This window comes from Neovison vison, chromosome 8 (assembly GCF_020171115.1).
Source record: "Neovison vison isolate M4711 chromosome 8, ASM_NN_V1, whole genome shotgun sequence".
Classification (NCBI taxonomy): Eukaryota; Metazoa; Chordata; class Mammalia; order Carnivora; family Mustelidae; genus Neogale; species Neogale vison.
The window spans coordinates 66,359,049-66,375,993 of record NC_058098.1 but is presented as its reverse complement, the minus strand read 5'-3'; the positions used below and the strand labels follow the sequence as shown (position 1 = coordinate 66,375,993).

Here is a 16,945-nt window from a genome sequence, read left to right as displayed (position 1 = left end):
GTTCCCTTGTTACTGTTTTTTTGGATCCTTCGAAAGGCATGGAGTTCAATGTGTAACTTTCTGAAAATGTTAACAATAAGCATCAGTTCTCTGACCTGTGGGAGGGGGTGTGCCAGAGCTGGAGCTGGAGATAGGGGTGGGGCTGGGGGGCCTCCAGGCTGATCAGGAACGCAAATACCATCACTTCCTCCAGGCTGCCCCCAGCGCTGCCTTGGGACAGAGATGAGAGCCAGTCAGCAAGAGCAGCTGGCAGAGTGTCTCTCGCCTGCCCCTCTGATGGCAGGTGGGGTGATGGGGGCATCTTAAAGCTTCCAAGTAGAGTTCTCCTAATTACTTCTCAGATGCAGGAAGGCACTTGAGGGGTGTTCCCTTTTGATGTTTTTCCTGCTCAATTTCAAACGCTTCCCCATGCATGGATTTCAAAGGGCCTTTTCCTAATCTCTGGGGTTTCTGTTTGCTTAAGAGAAGTTGATTTGTAAGCCATCCAGCTCCGACACTGAGAAACATTCGGGGTCTGGGGAAGGCACCTGTTCCTGGCTGGACGGGGTCAGCCTGCATGGGGTCCTGGCCCTGCATGGACAGACAGAGCCCGCTGGGGAGCCCTCCCCAGACATGGGGTGCTAGGCCCCACAGAACCTGTGTGCACCCACAGGCAGCCCCACAGCCACGAGTACCAGAATGCTGGCTTCAGGACTTCAAAGGGTCGGCCCTTCCCATTGTCACTATCTGCAGAGTTCTGCCTCTCAAGCTTCCCAGCCTCTGTGTAAACATCTGCCAACAGATGTGGGGGTTCTGGGGCTGTGGGGTTATGGGGGCTGGTCTCCACTCCTTCTTATGGGCAGACTCTGTCTCCCCACCCTCTGCAAGGACAGGGGACCTCTGCTCTGGTCGCCACACTTCCCACCCCTGCCATAGCGACAAGACAGGCCAGAGGGCCCCAAGAGTTTTCCCTACAGAAGAGGAGTATCTTAGGTGCTATGAGTTACGTGATCTCTGTCATAGCTCCTCAGTATGGCCTGAAAACACTTACAGGTGGGGTATAAATGAGCAGGGGTGGCTGAGTTCCACAAAACTGTAACAAAACAGGTAGAGGGCCAGACTTTGCCTGAAGGTGTCTGTTGGTGCCCGGGCAGAGGGTGCCATGGGCCAGAGCCCTGGGCTGCCTGAGATAGACATGCAGAGTGGCCGAGAAGGAAGCCTCTGGGAGTGCGGGGCTGCTTGTTACCATAGCATGATCTGCCTCACACGGACCAATCTGGGGCACCCCAGACCTACAGGAAGCCATGGAGGTTCCTCAGGCACTCTGGGGGTAACCTGAGCCATTCTCTCGGTTTTCTGTTTGGTCTATGAGGGAATGGTTCTAAAATGCAAGCAATCATCTCTTAGTTGGATCCAATGATCTCTCTAAGCAAATAACTGGGTTAAAAAAATGGGAGTCAGCCTGCATAGCCTGGTCTCCATCCTCTCCTATGGTAACTCTCCCTCCCCCAGCAGAAAGGAGACATGTTGAGTGCTGCTTCATTATTCATGAGGAGCTGAGCTGACCTCTGACCTCTCCAAATGGCAGGGAGAAATAATTCATAAGGGTGCAAATGCAAGCAGGGCAGGCCATCTGAGGCTCAGCAGACCATGCGCTCCCGGGAGCCCCTCCGCTGGTCACCTTGCAGCTGTCCCCTCTCTACAGCCCTCAGGGAACTGCTAACAGAGGGGAGGCCCTGTAGCATTTCAGGCATCACATTGTTAAGTGTGCGAGGCCGTTCAGTCCACAGTGCAGAGGACACATACCTCATGCCCACCCTAGAAGAAATCGAATGGGCATGAGCTCTGCCACAGGTCAGGTGCCAGGATACAGGAATAACAGACACCCAGTTCCCACCCTGAAAGATGCAAGGGTCAGGGAAGTAGCCAGATACACAAACGACAAAGGCCACACCTTCCATGATAAAAGTATGGAAAAAGTCCCACAGGCACAGAATAAATAGAGGAATGAATTTGGTTGGTGGAAGGGTGTCCTGGAGCCATGGAAACCTCCAGAGGGGAACAGACCACTTCAGATGGTGCTTTAAAGGGTGAGCAGGAATTTACTACACACTGCAGTGTCTGTGTGTCATGTGGGGGGTTAGGATGCAAGGGGGAAGAGGGTGAGCAAGAAACACAGTCAGGCTGGGCACAGGCAGCCTTCTCGGTGAGGGGGGCGCCAAGCCGTGCTGGTGTGAGGCACACACGGACAGGTCAGGGCAGCCAGTGCAGGAGTGGATGGAGCCTGGGAGAGGGAGGCTGGAAAGCCAACCTGGGGCTAAGTCTGAAGGGCTCTGCAGGCCAAGCTAAGGAGCTTGGACTTTATCCTAAGGCAATGCAAAGTCTCCAGAAGCATTTGTGGAAAGATCAGCCTTAATACAGATGGATTCCAGAGGAAACCCCAGAAGCAGGGAGCTAGGAATCAGTCAATGCCGTGTTGCTGAGGGTGCAGAGAAGCCTAAAGCAAGGCAGAGTGGGTGCCACGGAGAGAGGGACTCCATGGACATGGCTGATATCGAAGTGCTTCACCATGTGCCCAGCTACTTGCAGGAAAGCTGGGGCTGAGTGACCGGTGCTAGCAAATGACCTGTGCCTCTCTTCCTGCTGGAGGCCGTGTGCCGTAGGCGGCAGAGCTATAAGAGGAAGGAGGCGGGACGCCATGAGCACGCCATTCAGGAGGGTGGCCTGACCCACGGCACCAGCCCCTGATGAACGCTCCCTGTGTTCAACCATACAGTGTCAGGAGTTGTTTGTGACTAATGCCGTGGGAGAAATGCTTGGGAACTAGAGCTGACACCTGGTTGGAGGCTGAGGTGACAGGGAGAGCAGACTAGGGAGGATATAGGGTCTTAGCTTTGGGAGTTTGGATCAGATGGAATGGAGAGGAAGGAGGTTTGAGGACAGAGAGAATGGCTGTCCTCTTCTGACATGGATTGGAATGAGGTACCTCTCCGGGGGAAGCCATCAGGCAGCAAGAGGAACGAATTGATAGTTGAGTAAAGTGTAGGAAGGCAGAGTTTAGACAGTTTGGTGTTTAGTTGTTAGTTAGATGAGAACAGCCAAGGGCAGGCATAGGACAGAAAGAAAAGCCCAGGGGAATGCTGATGTTCATGTGGGAGCTGGGGGAAGAGAGTCCAGTGCAGGGGCAAGGGAACTGCTCACAACTTGGAGAAGGGTCCCAGAAGCACAGGGAGGAGAGGCTTGGGAGGGGAGGCTTGCCCACAGCATCCAAAGCTACTGGATATCAAGAAGGAAGACACAGAGTGGGGACAGAGGTCCTAGCTGGCTGGGTGTGGGCAGCCAAGGAGGAGGTAGTGGTGGGGACTGCAGAGCTGGGCATGTCCACTATGAGAAAGGAGAAGCTGAAAGAGGGAAGAATTAGTGGAATTTGGACGAAACAGCCACGTTCCTTCCCTGGACAGTCTCGTAATATGTCTTCCACAGGTCAGTCTCGGAATCTGAGGCCTATGGGCTTGTTATTTAGGTCATTCTCTTTTTGGGGTCCAGAGGAAGCATTTCTGTGAGGTGGCCATCCATCCTATGCAAGGTCCCATGATGAGTTTTGTGGGACCTAAGGGACCCACATTTCCCATATAGGAATTAACCACAGTGGTCTTCAGTGATTGAAGGCAGGAAGAAATAAATGGACTACTGGTAATAATAAGGACAAAAAATAAGAGTAATAAAGGCCTCCATGGGCAGTACGAGAGAAGACAAGCAGGAGGGAGAAGGGCTGACTCCCTTGCACCTGCTCTGCACCTCTAGGAGGGACAGCAAGGCCGGGAAGAAGCAGCCACGTGGCCACCTTCCCTCCAGTTCCTGCTTGCTCTGCCTTGTGCCTGTGCCTCTGGTTCTCTAGAACTCATCCCTGGGGTCAACTCTAGAGCCTTTGGGTTCCCACATGGTGTGCTGAAACCCCATGAGAAGGCTGTGTCCAAGAGCACACTCCATGGTAAGAAAGGTCCAAGGATTCCAGAACCTCCCAGGTTCCCCACCCTCCTGCTAAGCTCCTGACCAGGGCAGGACATGGAGTTGGTGCCTTCGAACTTCGGGCCAAGGTCAAAGCCTTCTTCCTGTTCTGTTTGAGGACACCCTGCTCCAGACCTGGACCAACCCTATATGACTGCAGGTTTCTCCTTTTCTCTTCCTCATTGCCTCTTCTGCCTCTCAGGGCCAGCATCAAGGGGCCTCAGCTGCAAGCTTCTTTTTGTAAAGGGCCAGAGAGTGCAAACTTCAGCTCTGTGTTGTTTCTTTCTCTCCTTTTTGAAAACAACCCTTAAAAACATGCAGATTGTTCTTAGTGCCAGAGCCCTAGAGAAACAGCCCCCGTGAGTGTCACTGGCCAGCCTTGGACCCAGCATGGCGTCTGGCTGCACAGCTGACCCCCTGGAGAGCTTCAAAGAGCTCCACTGATAATAAGACCCCTTTTTTTGGCCCTCTCTCCCCCCGCACAGGTGGACGCACTCACTGCCTGGTGCCGGGCCCATGCCTTGGCTTTGATGGGGGAGGCAAGTACCTCAAGCCTCAGGGAGCCATGGTCTCTCTGGCAAGGGCATAAGAATGAGGCCTGGGAGAAGACCGGAGCCCAGAGCAGACTGGACCTGGAGCCCAGTGTGGCTTCCAGCATCCCTGCACATGGGCCTGGCTAACACAGCACACCCACCTTCCCTTTCTGACTTGGGTTTCGCTGATAGGGCGGGCCCTGGGGCCAGAAAATGAAAAGCGTCCCCTGGTGGCATGACACACCAAATAGGAACCAGGAGGCCAGGATCCCAGCCTACCTCGCATCTCCTCACTGTTGCCCTACCCTGCTTCCAGGCCTCTGGCATAGGCCCTGCACAGAGAGGACCACATTATGTTTCTGTACAAAGCCTCCACACACCACCCTCTGGAGCCCAGTGAAGGGAACAGAAATGCTCTGGGATGACCTGTTGTGCCTGATTGTCCCATTTTTAGCACTTAAGTCCCTGTGCCCCAGGACTTCCTCAGGGCAAGGTGTGACAGGATGCTGGTCACCCTCTGAGGACTCAGGGCCCAGGTCTAGGCCTGGCCAGTGGTACAGCCCACCATGTGGGGGAAGGGTGGTGGCTGGGGTCTGAGGTACTGGTGCTTCTCGTTCGACTCAACGAGCCGGGAGGTTCTCAAGGCCCCAGACCCAGGCCGTGCCCCAGACCAGCCACCTCGGCACTGTGGGGCTGGAGCTGTGCTGAGGGGATGTTCCAACCTCCAGGCATTCAGGTGACAGTGACATGCTGCCAAGGCTGGACCTTACCACCCTGGATTCCGGGCAGGGTCCCTGGATTTCCCTGGTGGGTGCATGAGGCTGGGGAGCACACACAGCCTGGCCTGGATGTCGCTGGGGACAGACCAGTACCCACTGGCTGAGAGTTAGGAGCAGTCACAGGCTTGTGGGGATGCTCACTGAGCCGGCTTCCTTCACAGGAAGTGTGGCTGTGGGCAGCATGGTTGCCACCCATCCCTTCATCCACCTGTGGCCTCTACCTCTGCCAGGGGCCAGTGCAGTGCACGGCACAGGGGGAATTTCAGAACAGAGCAGTGACCAGAATTCATGAGGTCTGGGCGCCAGTGTCCCATCTAACACTCTGGGGCTGGTGATTCCTTCCCTGGTTCTCTGGGCAGCAGAGACAACCAACATAGCCAACAACACACCCACGGAGAAGAGGACAGCTCGTACTCTCATTTCACTGCATAGTTGCTCCATCGTTTAACAGATGAGAAAACTGAGGCTCTGGGAGAAGGGACGGGACAGCTCTTCCAGGGTCAAGAGGTAACAGGATAGTGTTGAACCTGGCACTCAGTGGCAGCTCTGTAGGTTCAGAAAGGCTCAGCCACTCACCCAAAGGTGCACAGCTAGTGAGTGGAAGAGCCCAGGCCTCCACCCAAGACACTGCCCAAGCCTGCACGTTGCCAGATCCCAGACTAAGAGAGAATGGGAAGGAGAGAGGGGGACCTTTAGAGAGTCACTCTGGGAATGGGAAGGAGAGAGGGGGAGCCTTTACAGAGTCACTCTCTGCAGGGCCTGGCGGCCATGTTCCTTCTTCACCTCCCTGGGCTTGCCATCAGTCCTGTATGTTTACACAAGAGGAAGCTGAGGGGTTAAGTGACGTCCGTATCCTGGACTCACGTCCATGCTAGTCTTGATGGCTGCAGGGGGAACTGTCAGATGCGCATAGCACTGAGACCTTACTTACACCCTCTGGGCCTCAGTTTCCTCATGTGTGAATGAAGATAATTCAAGCTACTGGCTCACTGGCTCTGCTGCCAGTGGGATGCGCCAAGAAGCCCAGATGAGGGAGGTGAGGTCAAGAGAGGGAAGGAGATGAGGACGGAGCTGCTCTCCCAGGGGCTATGAGAGCGAGCCACAGACTGCAAACATCCCGGAGGCCACTCCAAGGACAGCGTGCACCCCTCACTGCACTCTGTGGGGACCCTGCGGTCTCAGGCTTACTGGTGCTCACTGCATTCGGGCTGAGAGGAGAGAAACAGCTCCTGGGTTGTGGAGCCATTTCTATAGAAACCACAGCTCCCACACTTCCTTTTCACTTTAAAAAGCAACACAAAGGAGAGCGAGAAGGGTCAGTGAGAGTGATGAGCTCTAACCAGCTATGCGGGGCTCCCTTGTCCACGCATCTCACCCACCCAGAGCACATCAGCCACACTGGTGTGTGTGCGTGTGCGCGTGTGTGTGTGTGTATGTGTGTGCATGTGCATGTCCTGTTTGCTTTTGGTTCATCTTGTTCCACAGGGCTTTAGAATCCAGTCAATTAAACAAGGAGCAGCACCATCATCTCACACTGGGGGGCCTCTCAGATCCCATCTCATCCACATAAGGTGTCTGTCACCGTCAGAGCCTATCTTTCAGACGGACACAGCTGAAGCTGCTCACCCAAGGTCATGTACGCCAGCCTGGCTGCGAGCAGGACACGGGCCCAAACACCTCGCCTCTGTCCACTGAGGCTCCAGAGCACACAGGCCTGTTGACACGAACTTTCTATACAACACTGTGCAATGTTCAATCAGGTCTAGGTAACTGCCAGTGTTACCTGCCCTTGTTCTCTGAAAGAAAGTGCTCTGGGATCCATGACCTAAAGTGCTAACACCTCTGCTCCTGTGGATCGGAAGCCCTGGGTATGCAGGTGAGGGCTGAATCCATGGGGGCAGAACTGGCCTGCACTCATGATGAGTGGCTCTGTCCATCTCACGGGGGCTAAGAGTCCACCCTGTCAGTGAAGACAGTCGGTACCACAGCCTGGGTGCACATATTGAGTCTAGAGCGGTCCAGGGGGTGGGTAGGGGGCTGGCAGGACATCTGCTGGGGCCAGTATTACTCCACGCATGCCCAGGTACCAAGAGCCCAGGCGCTCCTGCTTTGCTGGCCTGAGCCTATCCCTTGATGTCAGCGGGGGCCTCTGTTTGTGGACGGAGGCATGGCAGCAGTGATGTTGGGTTTGTCCAGGTTCATGTTGACAAAGCCCAAGCCTGCCCTCCGAAGCACAGAACCCTGGGACTGGGTCCCCCTCCCAGCATGCCTGGCATGGCAGGGAGGAGGAGCCACATGGCACTGTGGCCAGCTCCAGGACCTGCAGCTGCCCTGGGTGGTCCTCAGGTGGGCCAGGGATGGGCGTCTCAGTGTGATATGCAAGGCCAATAAAACCCGCCAACCCGGGAAGGTGGCTGGTGGCTGGCAGAGCTGAGAGTTGGTCTCTGGGTGCATCTGGCCACAGACAGCATGCTGGTCCCTGCAGGTCAGTGCATGTGGCAGCTCGCCCTTGTGGCACCTCATATGTGTCTCAATAAAAAGTTCATTTGGGATGGGAGATAGGTGGAAACTGCTTTGCTTGACCTCTCCCCCTTTTCAATGGCCCTCACGAAAGTCTAAAGCCCAGCCACGACTTTCACTTCAAGTGTAATTGCTGGAAAATGAGACCCAGGTCCCAGTCCTCTATAGCAATAAACTAACTCAGCAGTTAAGGCCTTGTGGAGCAAAGTTGGACACAAATTAAAAAAAAAAAAAATCTGTTCTTTCCTATGCTAGGGCCTGTCTACAGTTGACCCAGACTGCAGAACCTGGGAACTTTACCTCTGTTCCATCAACTCAGGAGCTGTGGACAGGAGGGCTGAGAACACGTGAGGACAAGGGAGACACAGAAAGAACATAAGATCCTACTCATGCGTGCGTGGAGCCCACATTGTAGGGCAGGAGAAAAGGGCCAGAGAGCTCTGCTCAGGTCCATTCAGAACCTCCAGAGAACACTGGGGAAGCCTGAACCTTAGGCTCCCCATGATGACAGGACATAGTGACCTACAGGGTGTTGAGACTAGTTGGGTACACCCTGGCCTGGTGGCCCTGGGGCCACCTTTGGCTGCTGGATTGAAAATGAGGTCCCTCCCATTTCCTTCATCTTCCTAATGGAATGGAACCAGTGCCATGTCTAGAAATAGAAGGTATCTGTAAAAATAATAAAGCACCAAACAATGCAGTTCATTCTGGTTCTGAGCTCTGCTAAAAGGAAACACGTGTCACAGAGATGCTAAAAACGTACTAGTGCTAAAAACAAACTAAACCCAGACTTTCTGCAAGACACGATCAGATGTGCTGAATGCACACTGAGAAAGGAGGACTGTCTGGAGTAACGAGCCGATGTTATTCAAGGGCCGTGTCATGGGCCAAGGAGAAGCACCTCACATTACCACCTAGACACCTCTGAACACTGAGTACCACTCACATGTTTACTCTGGTAATGGGGTCCTTGAGGGCAGGCAGGAGAAGGTAGTCACGGTGGCCCCAAAGGGCACTGCTGCCACAGCCTTCCCCATGCAAGTTCAGGGACGGGATGCTGAGCACACAGCTGGGGATGGGACTCTCAGACATCTCCCTGCACGCACCCTTAGGACCTTACCTGGGCGGGAGCACTGCAGGACAGATGAGCCAGGTCTCCGATTCTGGCCGCAGCCCGGGGATCGCTGGAGCTGATCAAGACCGGAGCGCTAATTTCCATGGAGTGCCTGTGGCTTGTGGCTTGGGAGGACTTGTGTGTCACACTGAGCGCGGTGAAGGAGTGGCGCTTCTTGGCATTCTTCTTGCTGTCCACACGCCGCTGAAAGGCACTGACCGCCCCCGTGCTGCTTAATGCGGGTCCTGGGGCCGCACTGGCTGCTGCACCAGAATCAGAGGGCAAGGGGGCGTGGCAGCCCAATGCAGCACCTGGGCATGGCTTGTCCATCTCAATGAGCTGCTTGGCGGAGTCATTGAGCTAGGTGAGAAAGGGAGAGGAAGGCTTTGTTAAGTAGAGGTCACACGGTCCAGCCTGCTCTCCATGCTGACAGCTCGCGTCTCCTGTTAAACCCAACCATGTGCTCACAGTCCCCCAGATCTTGCCAAGGGGCCTCCCTGTAAATGGCACCAGGCACAGACACAGCAGAGGCTCTAGTGACATCTGTAGATTTTACTGAGCAGCTCTTTTGTCTGCCCCGGGGTAGCCCCGATCCTTTTCTGGGGTGTGAGGTACAGACCTGCAGAGGGCATGGGACAGAGGAAGAGGAGGAAGGAATGCCCACCTGTGGGCCCCACACTCGCCACAGTGACAGGTTCTGGCCTGCCTGGGACAGTTCTGGCCACGCTGGCAGAAAAAGACAAGGCACGTGACCAGAATGCACTTTTTGTTCCCTGAGGACTGCAGGTGGTGGGGAGCATCCGACCTGCTGAGCAGGAAGCACAGATGCTCTGGGCAGGACTAGGCTCCACTCAGTCTGTTAAGACCCAGAGCTGCCCTGCACCCCCACGCTGTGAGGAGGCAAGACTGCACTGTTTCCAGTGATTCTGCAAGGACTCAGGGCACATCTCCTTCCCTTGTCTCCGCACCTCTTCCATAGAAAAGCAGATGCCTTTACAGGAAAGAGTTTGTCTTTGACAGAAGTTTCATCCTAGGTGGTATTTGTCAGGAAAGGTGTCATGGGCTCGAGTCTGTGAGCAGCCTCTGGTAACTGGGGTCAGCTCTCTGCGTGACGCCCTGTCTGAGGCACCAGTTTAGGGAAGGCATGAGTCTGCAGAGACCACTGTGGGTGATCTGAAGCCTCACGGAGAAATGGGACTGGGCAGGCTTCACGAGGCTAGGCTGCTGCAGGCTCAGACAGGAGTGGAGGCGGGTAGGCACAGGGAGGGGTTCAGGGGACTCCACAAAGCTGGGAGGTCCCTACAGGCAGGTAGAGAAGAACAGGAACCAGCTGCGGATCTACAGGTCACGTGGTGCGGGAGCCACATCCATGCCCTCAACTGAGCCGGGAACATGGCCTGGAGTTGGGTTAGGGGGCCACGCCAGGAAGGGCCACGTCCCCACCTGCAGGGGCGTATGGATTAGGGATATTCCTCAGTCCTGGGATGGCAGAGGAGAAACACCAGGTCCTCATGCACTGTTCATGACTAGCGTTTGCCGCTGGTAGCATCTTGATGAGTTAATAATAACACTAATAAAAGGTCCCTCTGCATTGGAGCAGTGAGAGCCCGGGAGGCTTCATCTCCATAATGCCAGCAGATCACACACGCAGCAGCTGGCCGTCCAGCCGCCCACAGACAGCCCAGGCAAGGCTGCAGAGCTGTCAGCATTTCCATTACAAATACCTGCCTTTCCGAGGGAGGTTCTGAAAAACTCACTGTAGGCCCCAAAATGTGTGATCTAAATCCAGGATTATTTCCTTTGAAATGTTTCTTCCAACCTTCCAACCGGCAGGCTCAGCTGTTTTGCTCTATTTTATGACTTTATTCATTTGCTTCCTCCACAGTGCTTGCCCCCAGAACAGGCCAGTGGCCGGTGCCTCCCGTGCCCCTCCATGGGCTGCTCCGAACGAACACCTCAAGGCTGGCCTCCTGGAGCCCACTGCTGTACACCCATGCTACGGAGCCAAGAGGACCACGGAGAAACAGGAGGCGATAGGGACAACGCCTTTCCTTTATGGGCACAGATTTGGAGCAGAGACTCCACGCTTTCTGCCCTGTCTCTCCATGTGAGACATTATTACATCGACATGATGGCACCAATAATGGCCAAGGCTCAGCGAAAATAACTCAGCTCTTCCCCAGAGCAGCCAACTGGGACTGTATCAGATGCCCCGTGGTTTAGCTGTATATGAAGCAGTGACAGAGCAGGGGTGTACACACGACCAGACAACATGGAGCCATGACCGGAGCCAATGCCACCCTGGTCAGTCCTCCAGACATGCCCCTAGCGGGCTGCTTACAGCCAAGCATGCTGCTTCCTCTCTGATGGATACTGGGGTGGGGAGCAGTGTGCCTTTCTCACCCATGCCCACAGTAGGCACCAAGAGGGAAGGCCAATGAACGTCCATGGAAGATAGGTATTCTCAGCCAGCTGAGGGAGTCAGGAGGGCGGCTTCCTAGTGATGACTCTCCACACATCATCAGTGACCTTAGGGTCCCAGTCATCTCAGCAGGAGGCAAGGGACATACCAACAAAAGATCCTCCCGATGAAGAAAGACAGTTCAGTTTTATCTTCTTGACTGAGTCTTTGCTTTTCAAGTCTGTGCCTGAGACTTGAGGTGACACTCACAGTTGGGGGGAGCTGCCATTAACAAGCTCTGATTAGCCACGCTGAATGATGCTCAGGGCTGGGTCTGGCAGCTGGCATCACCAAGGCCAACCCAGTCCACAGGGCCCGTGCCTGCGGACACCCCCATCCAGTAGCATCTCCCCTGGACGGCAGCTCCTGCTTTGCACCCCTTGGCTGCAGCCTTGACTTCCCATTTCCTCATACACCAAGTGGGGGCAGTGTCTGCTTGCCTGCTCACAGCCGTCCAACCAGGAAATCACAGGGTTCTGCTCTCCTCTGCATAGGCTGCAGCCCCACTCGTTGGCCTGGGGGACCCCGGCCAGTTAGCCTGGGGGTCCTGGGGGGCCGAGGAGGCAGTGAACATTGAAATCAGCCCCTTTCATCCCCCTACAAGCAGAATTCTAGAACATTCTGTGAGTGGCTGCTGACTGCCAACCGCGAAGGGTGGTATGTGGTGGGGAGAATGAGTGTTTCCTGTTATTCTGCCCCAGGATGCTCCCTGCTCCCCACTGAGATACTTGTCTGGCAATGAAAGAGCTCTGCTTCTCCTTCTGAATATGGCTGGTCCCCTAATCTGTTTCTCCACCCCCACAGAGCCAGAACATCTAGGTATAGATGGGGCACACACACACACACACAAACATACAACTGATGGTTAATGAATGCACCTAATAACCCCCATTTTGACTGTTTTTGGGCAGGAATAGAAGACATTTCCGACTTCCATACAAAATGAAAACAAAGTAGTGGCACCAGCACGTGAAAGTCTTGCTGGGTTTGTACATGGATCGCGAGGATGGTCACTGGCCTTCTCCCTCCCACTGTGCGGGAGGCCCTCTGCCCTAGCGAGCCCCAAGTCCAAACACTCAATGGCCACATACATTTCCTTCTCCTCGGGTCCGGTCTTGCTGGTGGGACAGTACCGGCCAGTCACGGCTGCACCCTCATCAGGGATGTCCGTCTCTGGCTTAAGACCCTCTTCCCAGGACTCTGCCTCACCATCTTCATCAGCTCAGATGTGATCTTCCTCCACACCACTCTTCCCTCCAGCCACAGAAACATCTGGAAATGGAACAACTGACGAGTTTCTTCTTTCCACTGTTAAAACTGTTCCATACGAAGTCCTCTTAAATGAGTTACTGGTGGAATCCTAGCTGCATGTGAATTTGGGGACCAGGTTAAATAAAGAAGACTTTACCCATAGGCTCACATGAGCCCTGAGGCCCCTTCGGTGAGCCTGAGGCACTTGGCCCAGGAATGTGCCAGAGCTGGGGGCCTAGGCAGAACACGATTACCCAGAAATCCCAGGCTCTGGTCAAGAGAACTTTAAACTGAAGGTAATGGGGGAGGGGATTTTTAAAGAAAGAATAAGATTGGAAAACCAGGCATACAGGCTGATATCAGATATAACATGCAAGAAAGGACAATGGGGTGAGGCGTGCCCTGTGGTTCTCGAGCAAAGTAACAGGGAAGCCCTTCCATCCTAACCCAGAATTCGGAAGTACAGCCGTGACACATCTATACCCCAGAGCCATGGGCTGGGGGCTGAGATCAGAGAGAAGGAAGTATGTCTTCCCTTTCTTGGAAATCTAGGAAGCCAAAGAGGTGACTGTGCTGGAAGGCAGGGGTCACAATTTAAAATGAAGGCAACCAGTGGCTGCATGCGTACAACAAACACTTTCTGAGCACCTGTCGTGTCCTGAGCTCTGCTCTAGGTCCTGGAGATACTGTGGTGAGCGACAGAGGCTGGTCTAGTAAAGCTTATATTGCTCTGAGGGGTGAATTATTTAGGGAGACTTGTAAATATGCAGATTTTGGCTCAATAGGTCTGGGATGGCATCCATGTTTCTGACGGTCTACAAACTCCTAGGAGACATCACTGCTGCTCAAGCCAGACCCTCTTTGACTAGAACATGGACAGCTTTGCAACCTTGGCTTTGCAAGGAAACACTCTCTCCACAACAGAGCCACATTACCAGAGACAGCAGCTTTTGCTTGGTGTCTGCCTTTAAAGCATGGCTCCCACCCCTGTGGGCTCAGCAGAGCACAGGTCACCATGCCTTACGGCTGGCCTATTATTCCAGAGAGCTTCATAAATTCAGGAATGGAGGGAGAGTGGCCTTTACCTGCCTTCAGCTTTTGTCAGAAAAAAATCTCAGGAGCCTCCCACTTCACTGAGGGCGGCAGGCACAGACGGCTGACTGCATTCTGATCTGAGCTTATTTATAAAATACTCCCTTCTTTACGAGACTAGATCAACAGCAGGGGTGAGTGAGAAGAGCATGGTTTGCTTTCAGCTCTGACAGCCCTCACCCTCCTCCTTGAAGGCTCTATCTGGAATACACCTCGGGCCACTAATGAGAAAGGCTGCCAGAAGGAGAGCTCTCGACCACTGACTGAGCAAGTCAAGACAAGTGGCCTGGTGACATCACCAGCCAAACACAAGAGAGACCCACCTTCATCACCACCAGGCTCATCTGACCTTTGTATTGACCATCCAAGGTCAATACGGCCATTTTACAGAGAAGAAAACTGAGACTCAGAGGAAAAGTGTAAGCGTCTTGTTCCACATCACACAGTTAACAAATGGCTCACACCCTTTCTACTACATCTCATTGGCTCTACCATCATTCACTTTTTACTGCAGAGTGTGGAGATGCTTTTCTGATCTTGCTATATCATTGGGTTAAAAAATTATTATAGTCATTGAGGTATATCTATGCCTTTGGCAATTAGAGAGGGTTGGGTTCCGTTTAGAGATTCAAACATGGGCCTTTAAAAACCAGACCTTTTTTGGGAGCATGAACATTAGGTCAGGCAAATGCTCACCCTGGGAGGACCCTGGCTGCAGTTACCAAGGGTGGGAGGCTATTTCTGTTCCTTCCCCTTTTATTTTAAATGGGTGGTGACCTCACAGTCCTGTTAACAATGCCAATTTTTTTTTTTAATTTTTTATTTACTGGAATGTTGAACTCAAGACATTTGTAATGTTACGTGCTAACCCTCTACACTGACATTCTCCCATTCACGGAATACATACTTGTTGTGCATCTGCTATGGGAGATACTTTTTTTTTTTTTTTTTTTAAATTAACCTCTGAAGGGGTCTCCATATCAGAACTAAACATTTTATGAGGTGTTGGGTGCTGTAATGGCATAACGGCAGCGCTCATCCTTGGGTGCTGGCATGCCCTGCGTGCATCCCACCCAGCACAGGGCCACTGCTTGCCTCCCATTCTGTTCTCGCCGTTTTCCCTTCTCAAGGCAACAGATTGGACAGGTGAGCCTGTATTGGCCAAAGTGGGCTGGTGAACTGAAGCAATTATTCAGATAACTGAGGTTTAAAATAAGAAATATCCAGCAGTTAAGACAAAGATGTGGACCTGAAATTCACAGAGAACTGCCTGACCTTACTCACAAAGACTAAGTGCAGGTGAGGATTTTGCATGAGATGATCCTAAGAATTAACGCACAGGGTGGAGAATGGTACTCGTTTCAACATCCCATTGTCACAGGCTGGACAGAGCTCCAACTCTGTCAGAGACTGGGCTACTTCCCCTGGGTAGATGGCACCACTGCCCGGGTCTCTGGACAAGCCTATAGAGCAGGGCTGTTTCCCCAACACCTCCAGGCCCTGGCTGCTCCCAGCAGGGGGCAGCAGGCGTGGCTAGGGGTCACTTGGGCAAACTGCCCCGCCCCTTGCCCTCTTGCAGACCAGAGTGACATTACAATGTAACCCTCTGTGGCCTCTGAGTTGCCCCGACCGCACCCTCCTGAGAGTCTGAGAGGACCGTGGTTCTCTACGGACACCAGTGATGTGGTAGTGAGCCCAGCAACGACCTCACCACCACCACCGCCGCCATGTGGGCTCCCAAGCTGTCCTGAGTTAGAAAGGCAGTGTGTCCCTCCTTGGGGAGTTGGTCCCTCCACCAAGATCAGAGCTACACACTCACTCCTTCTTGTCCCTCAGCCTCTGCTCGAAGTTGTCACACGTTTCTTCCCGGGCACTCACCCCAATTACCATAAGGAATGAGGCTACCCCTTCTCTAATCAACCTCTTTTTTTTTTTTTTTTAAAGATTTTATTTATTTATTTGACAGAGACAGATCACAAGTAGGCAGAGAGGCAGGCAGAGAGAGAGAGGAGGAAGCAGGCTCCCTGCTGAGCAGAGAGCCCGATGCGGGACTCGATCCCAGGACCCTGAGATCATGACCTGAGCCGAAGGCAGCGGCTTAACCCACTGAGCCACCCAGGCGCCCTCTAATCAACCTCTTAATCATGGGTTATGATCCCTGCCTGTGCCAGCCATCACACTCTTGGTTCAGTATCAAATCCCACAAAAAGGAAGATTCCAAAGAGTCTGATACAAATTAATATAAGCAAACAAAACTTCATTCATTTCTAAAAATGTGTGAAACTCAGCAAAAGGCTCATAAGCAGCAAAGAGTTATGATTAGCACCTTAGCAGGGTGTGTCCTGTAAGCAAAGGGACCACTGACTGAAAGTTGGAGATGAGTGTAAAGACCCTGTCATAATTTTGCCTGGAGATAAAACTCAGAAGGAAAAAAAAAATGGTTGTTTTTCCACCAAGGAGAGGAACACAAAGGCACCATTTATTCTCCATTTTCTGTAAGAACTCCGGAGGGGACATCTCTGTTTAGAATGTGGCAGGAGGTCAGTCTGTCCCTGCAGGGGGGCGTATGGTCTCCCGCAGAGGTGCCCCCATCCCCAGAGAGTGCCCAGTCTGTGCTGGGCTTGCAAAAGCATTTCTGACCACCTCAGATCAGCACCAGAGGAAGTCACAGATCTCAGGCAGCTGAGAAAGGAGGAGGAGGGAAACAAAGAGATGTGGCTGGTACAGAATTCAGAATTTGGAAGGCAGGTGGCAGCTTCACAGCTGGATCCCAGGGCCAGGCCAGTGAGATGGCCCATTCCCTGGCCCTGTAACATTTACCCCCAGCAATAAAGTACTTCGGGGCATGCAGATCCAGTAAATTACATATATTTTCTAGCATACCACTATATTACATACATTAGAAAACACGCACATAAGAGAAACTGAAATTTAAAAGTCAAAAATATAATAAATTTGGAGAGGAGTCAAGATGGCGGAGAAGAAGCAGGCTGAGACTACCTCAGCTAGCAGGAGATGAGCTAGAGAGCTTATCTAAAGATTGCAAACACCTGCAAATCCATCGGCAGATCGAAGAGAAGAAGAACAGCAATTCTAGAAACAGAAAAACAACCACGTTCTGAAAGGTAGGACTGGCGGAGAAGTGAATCCAAAGCGACGGGAAGATAGACCCCGGGGGGAGGGGCCGGCTCCCGGCAAGTGGCGGAGC

The 16,945-nt window shown here is 53.2% G+C and overlaps 1 protein-coding gene across 2 annotated transcripts in view; it reads right to left on the bottom strand.

Moving 5' to 3' along the window:
* The window catches only part of SH3RF3 (SH3 domain containing ring finger 3), a 388,055-nt gene that overhangs the window by 100,819 nt on the left and 270,291 nt on the right, over positions 1-16,945 (bottom strand). For both annotated transcript variants that reach the window (XM_044263806.1, XM_044263807.1), the window contains exon 4: positions 8,940-9,293. In XM_044263806.1, the coding sequence (XP_044119741.1) occupies positions 8,940-9,293 (354 nt within the window). The remainder of the gene's footprint in view (positions 1-8,939; positions 9,294-16,945) is intronic.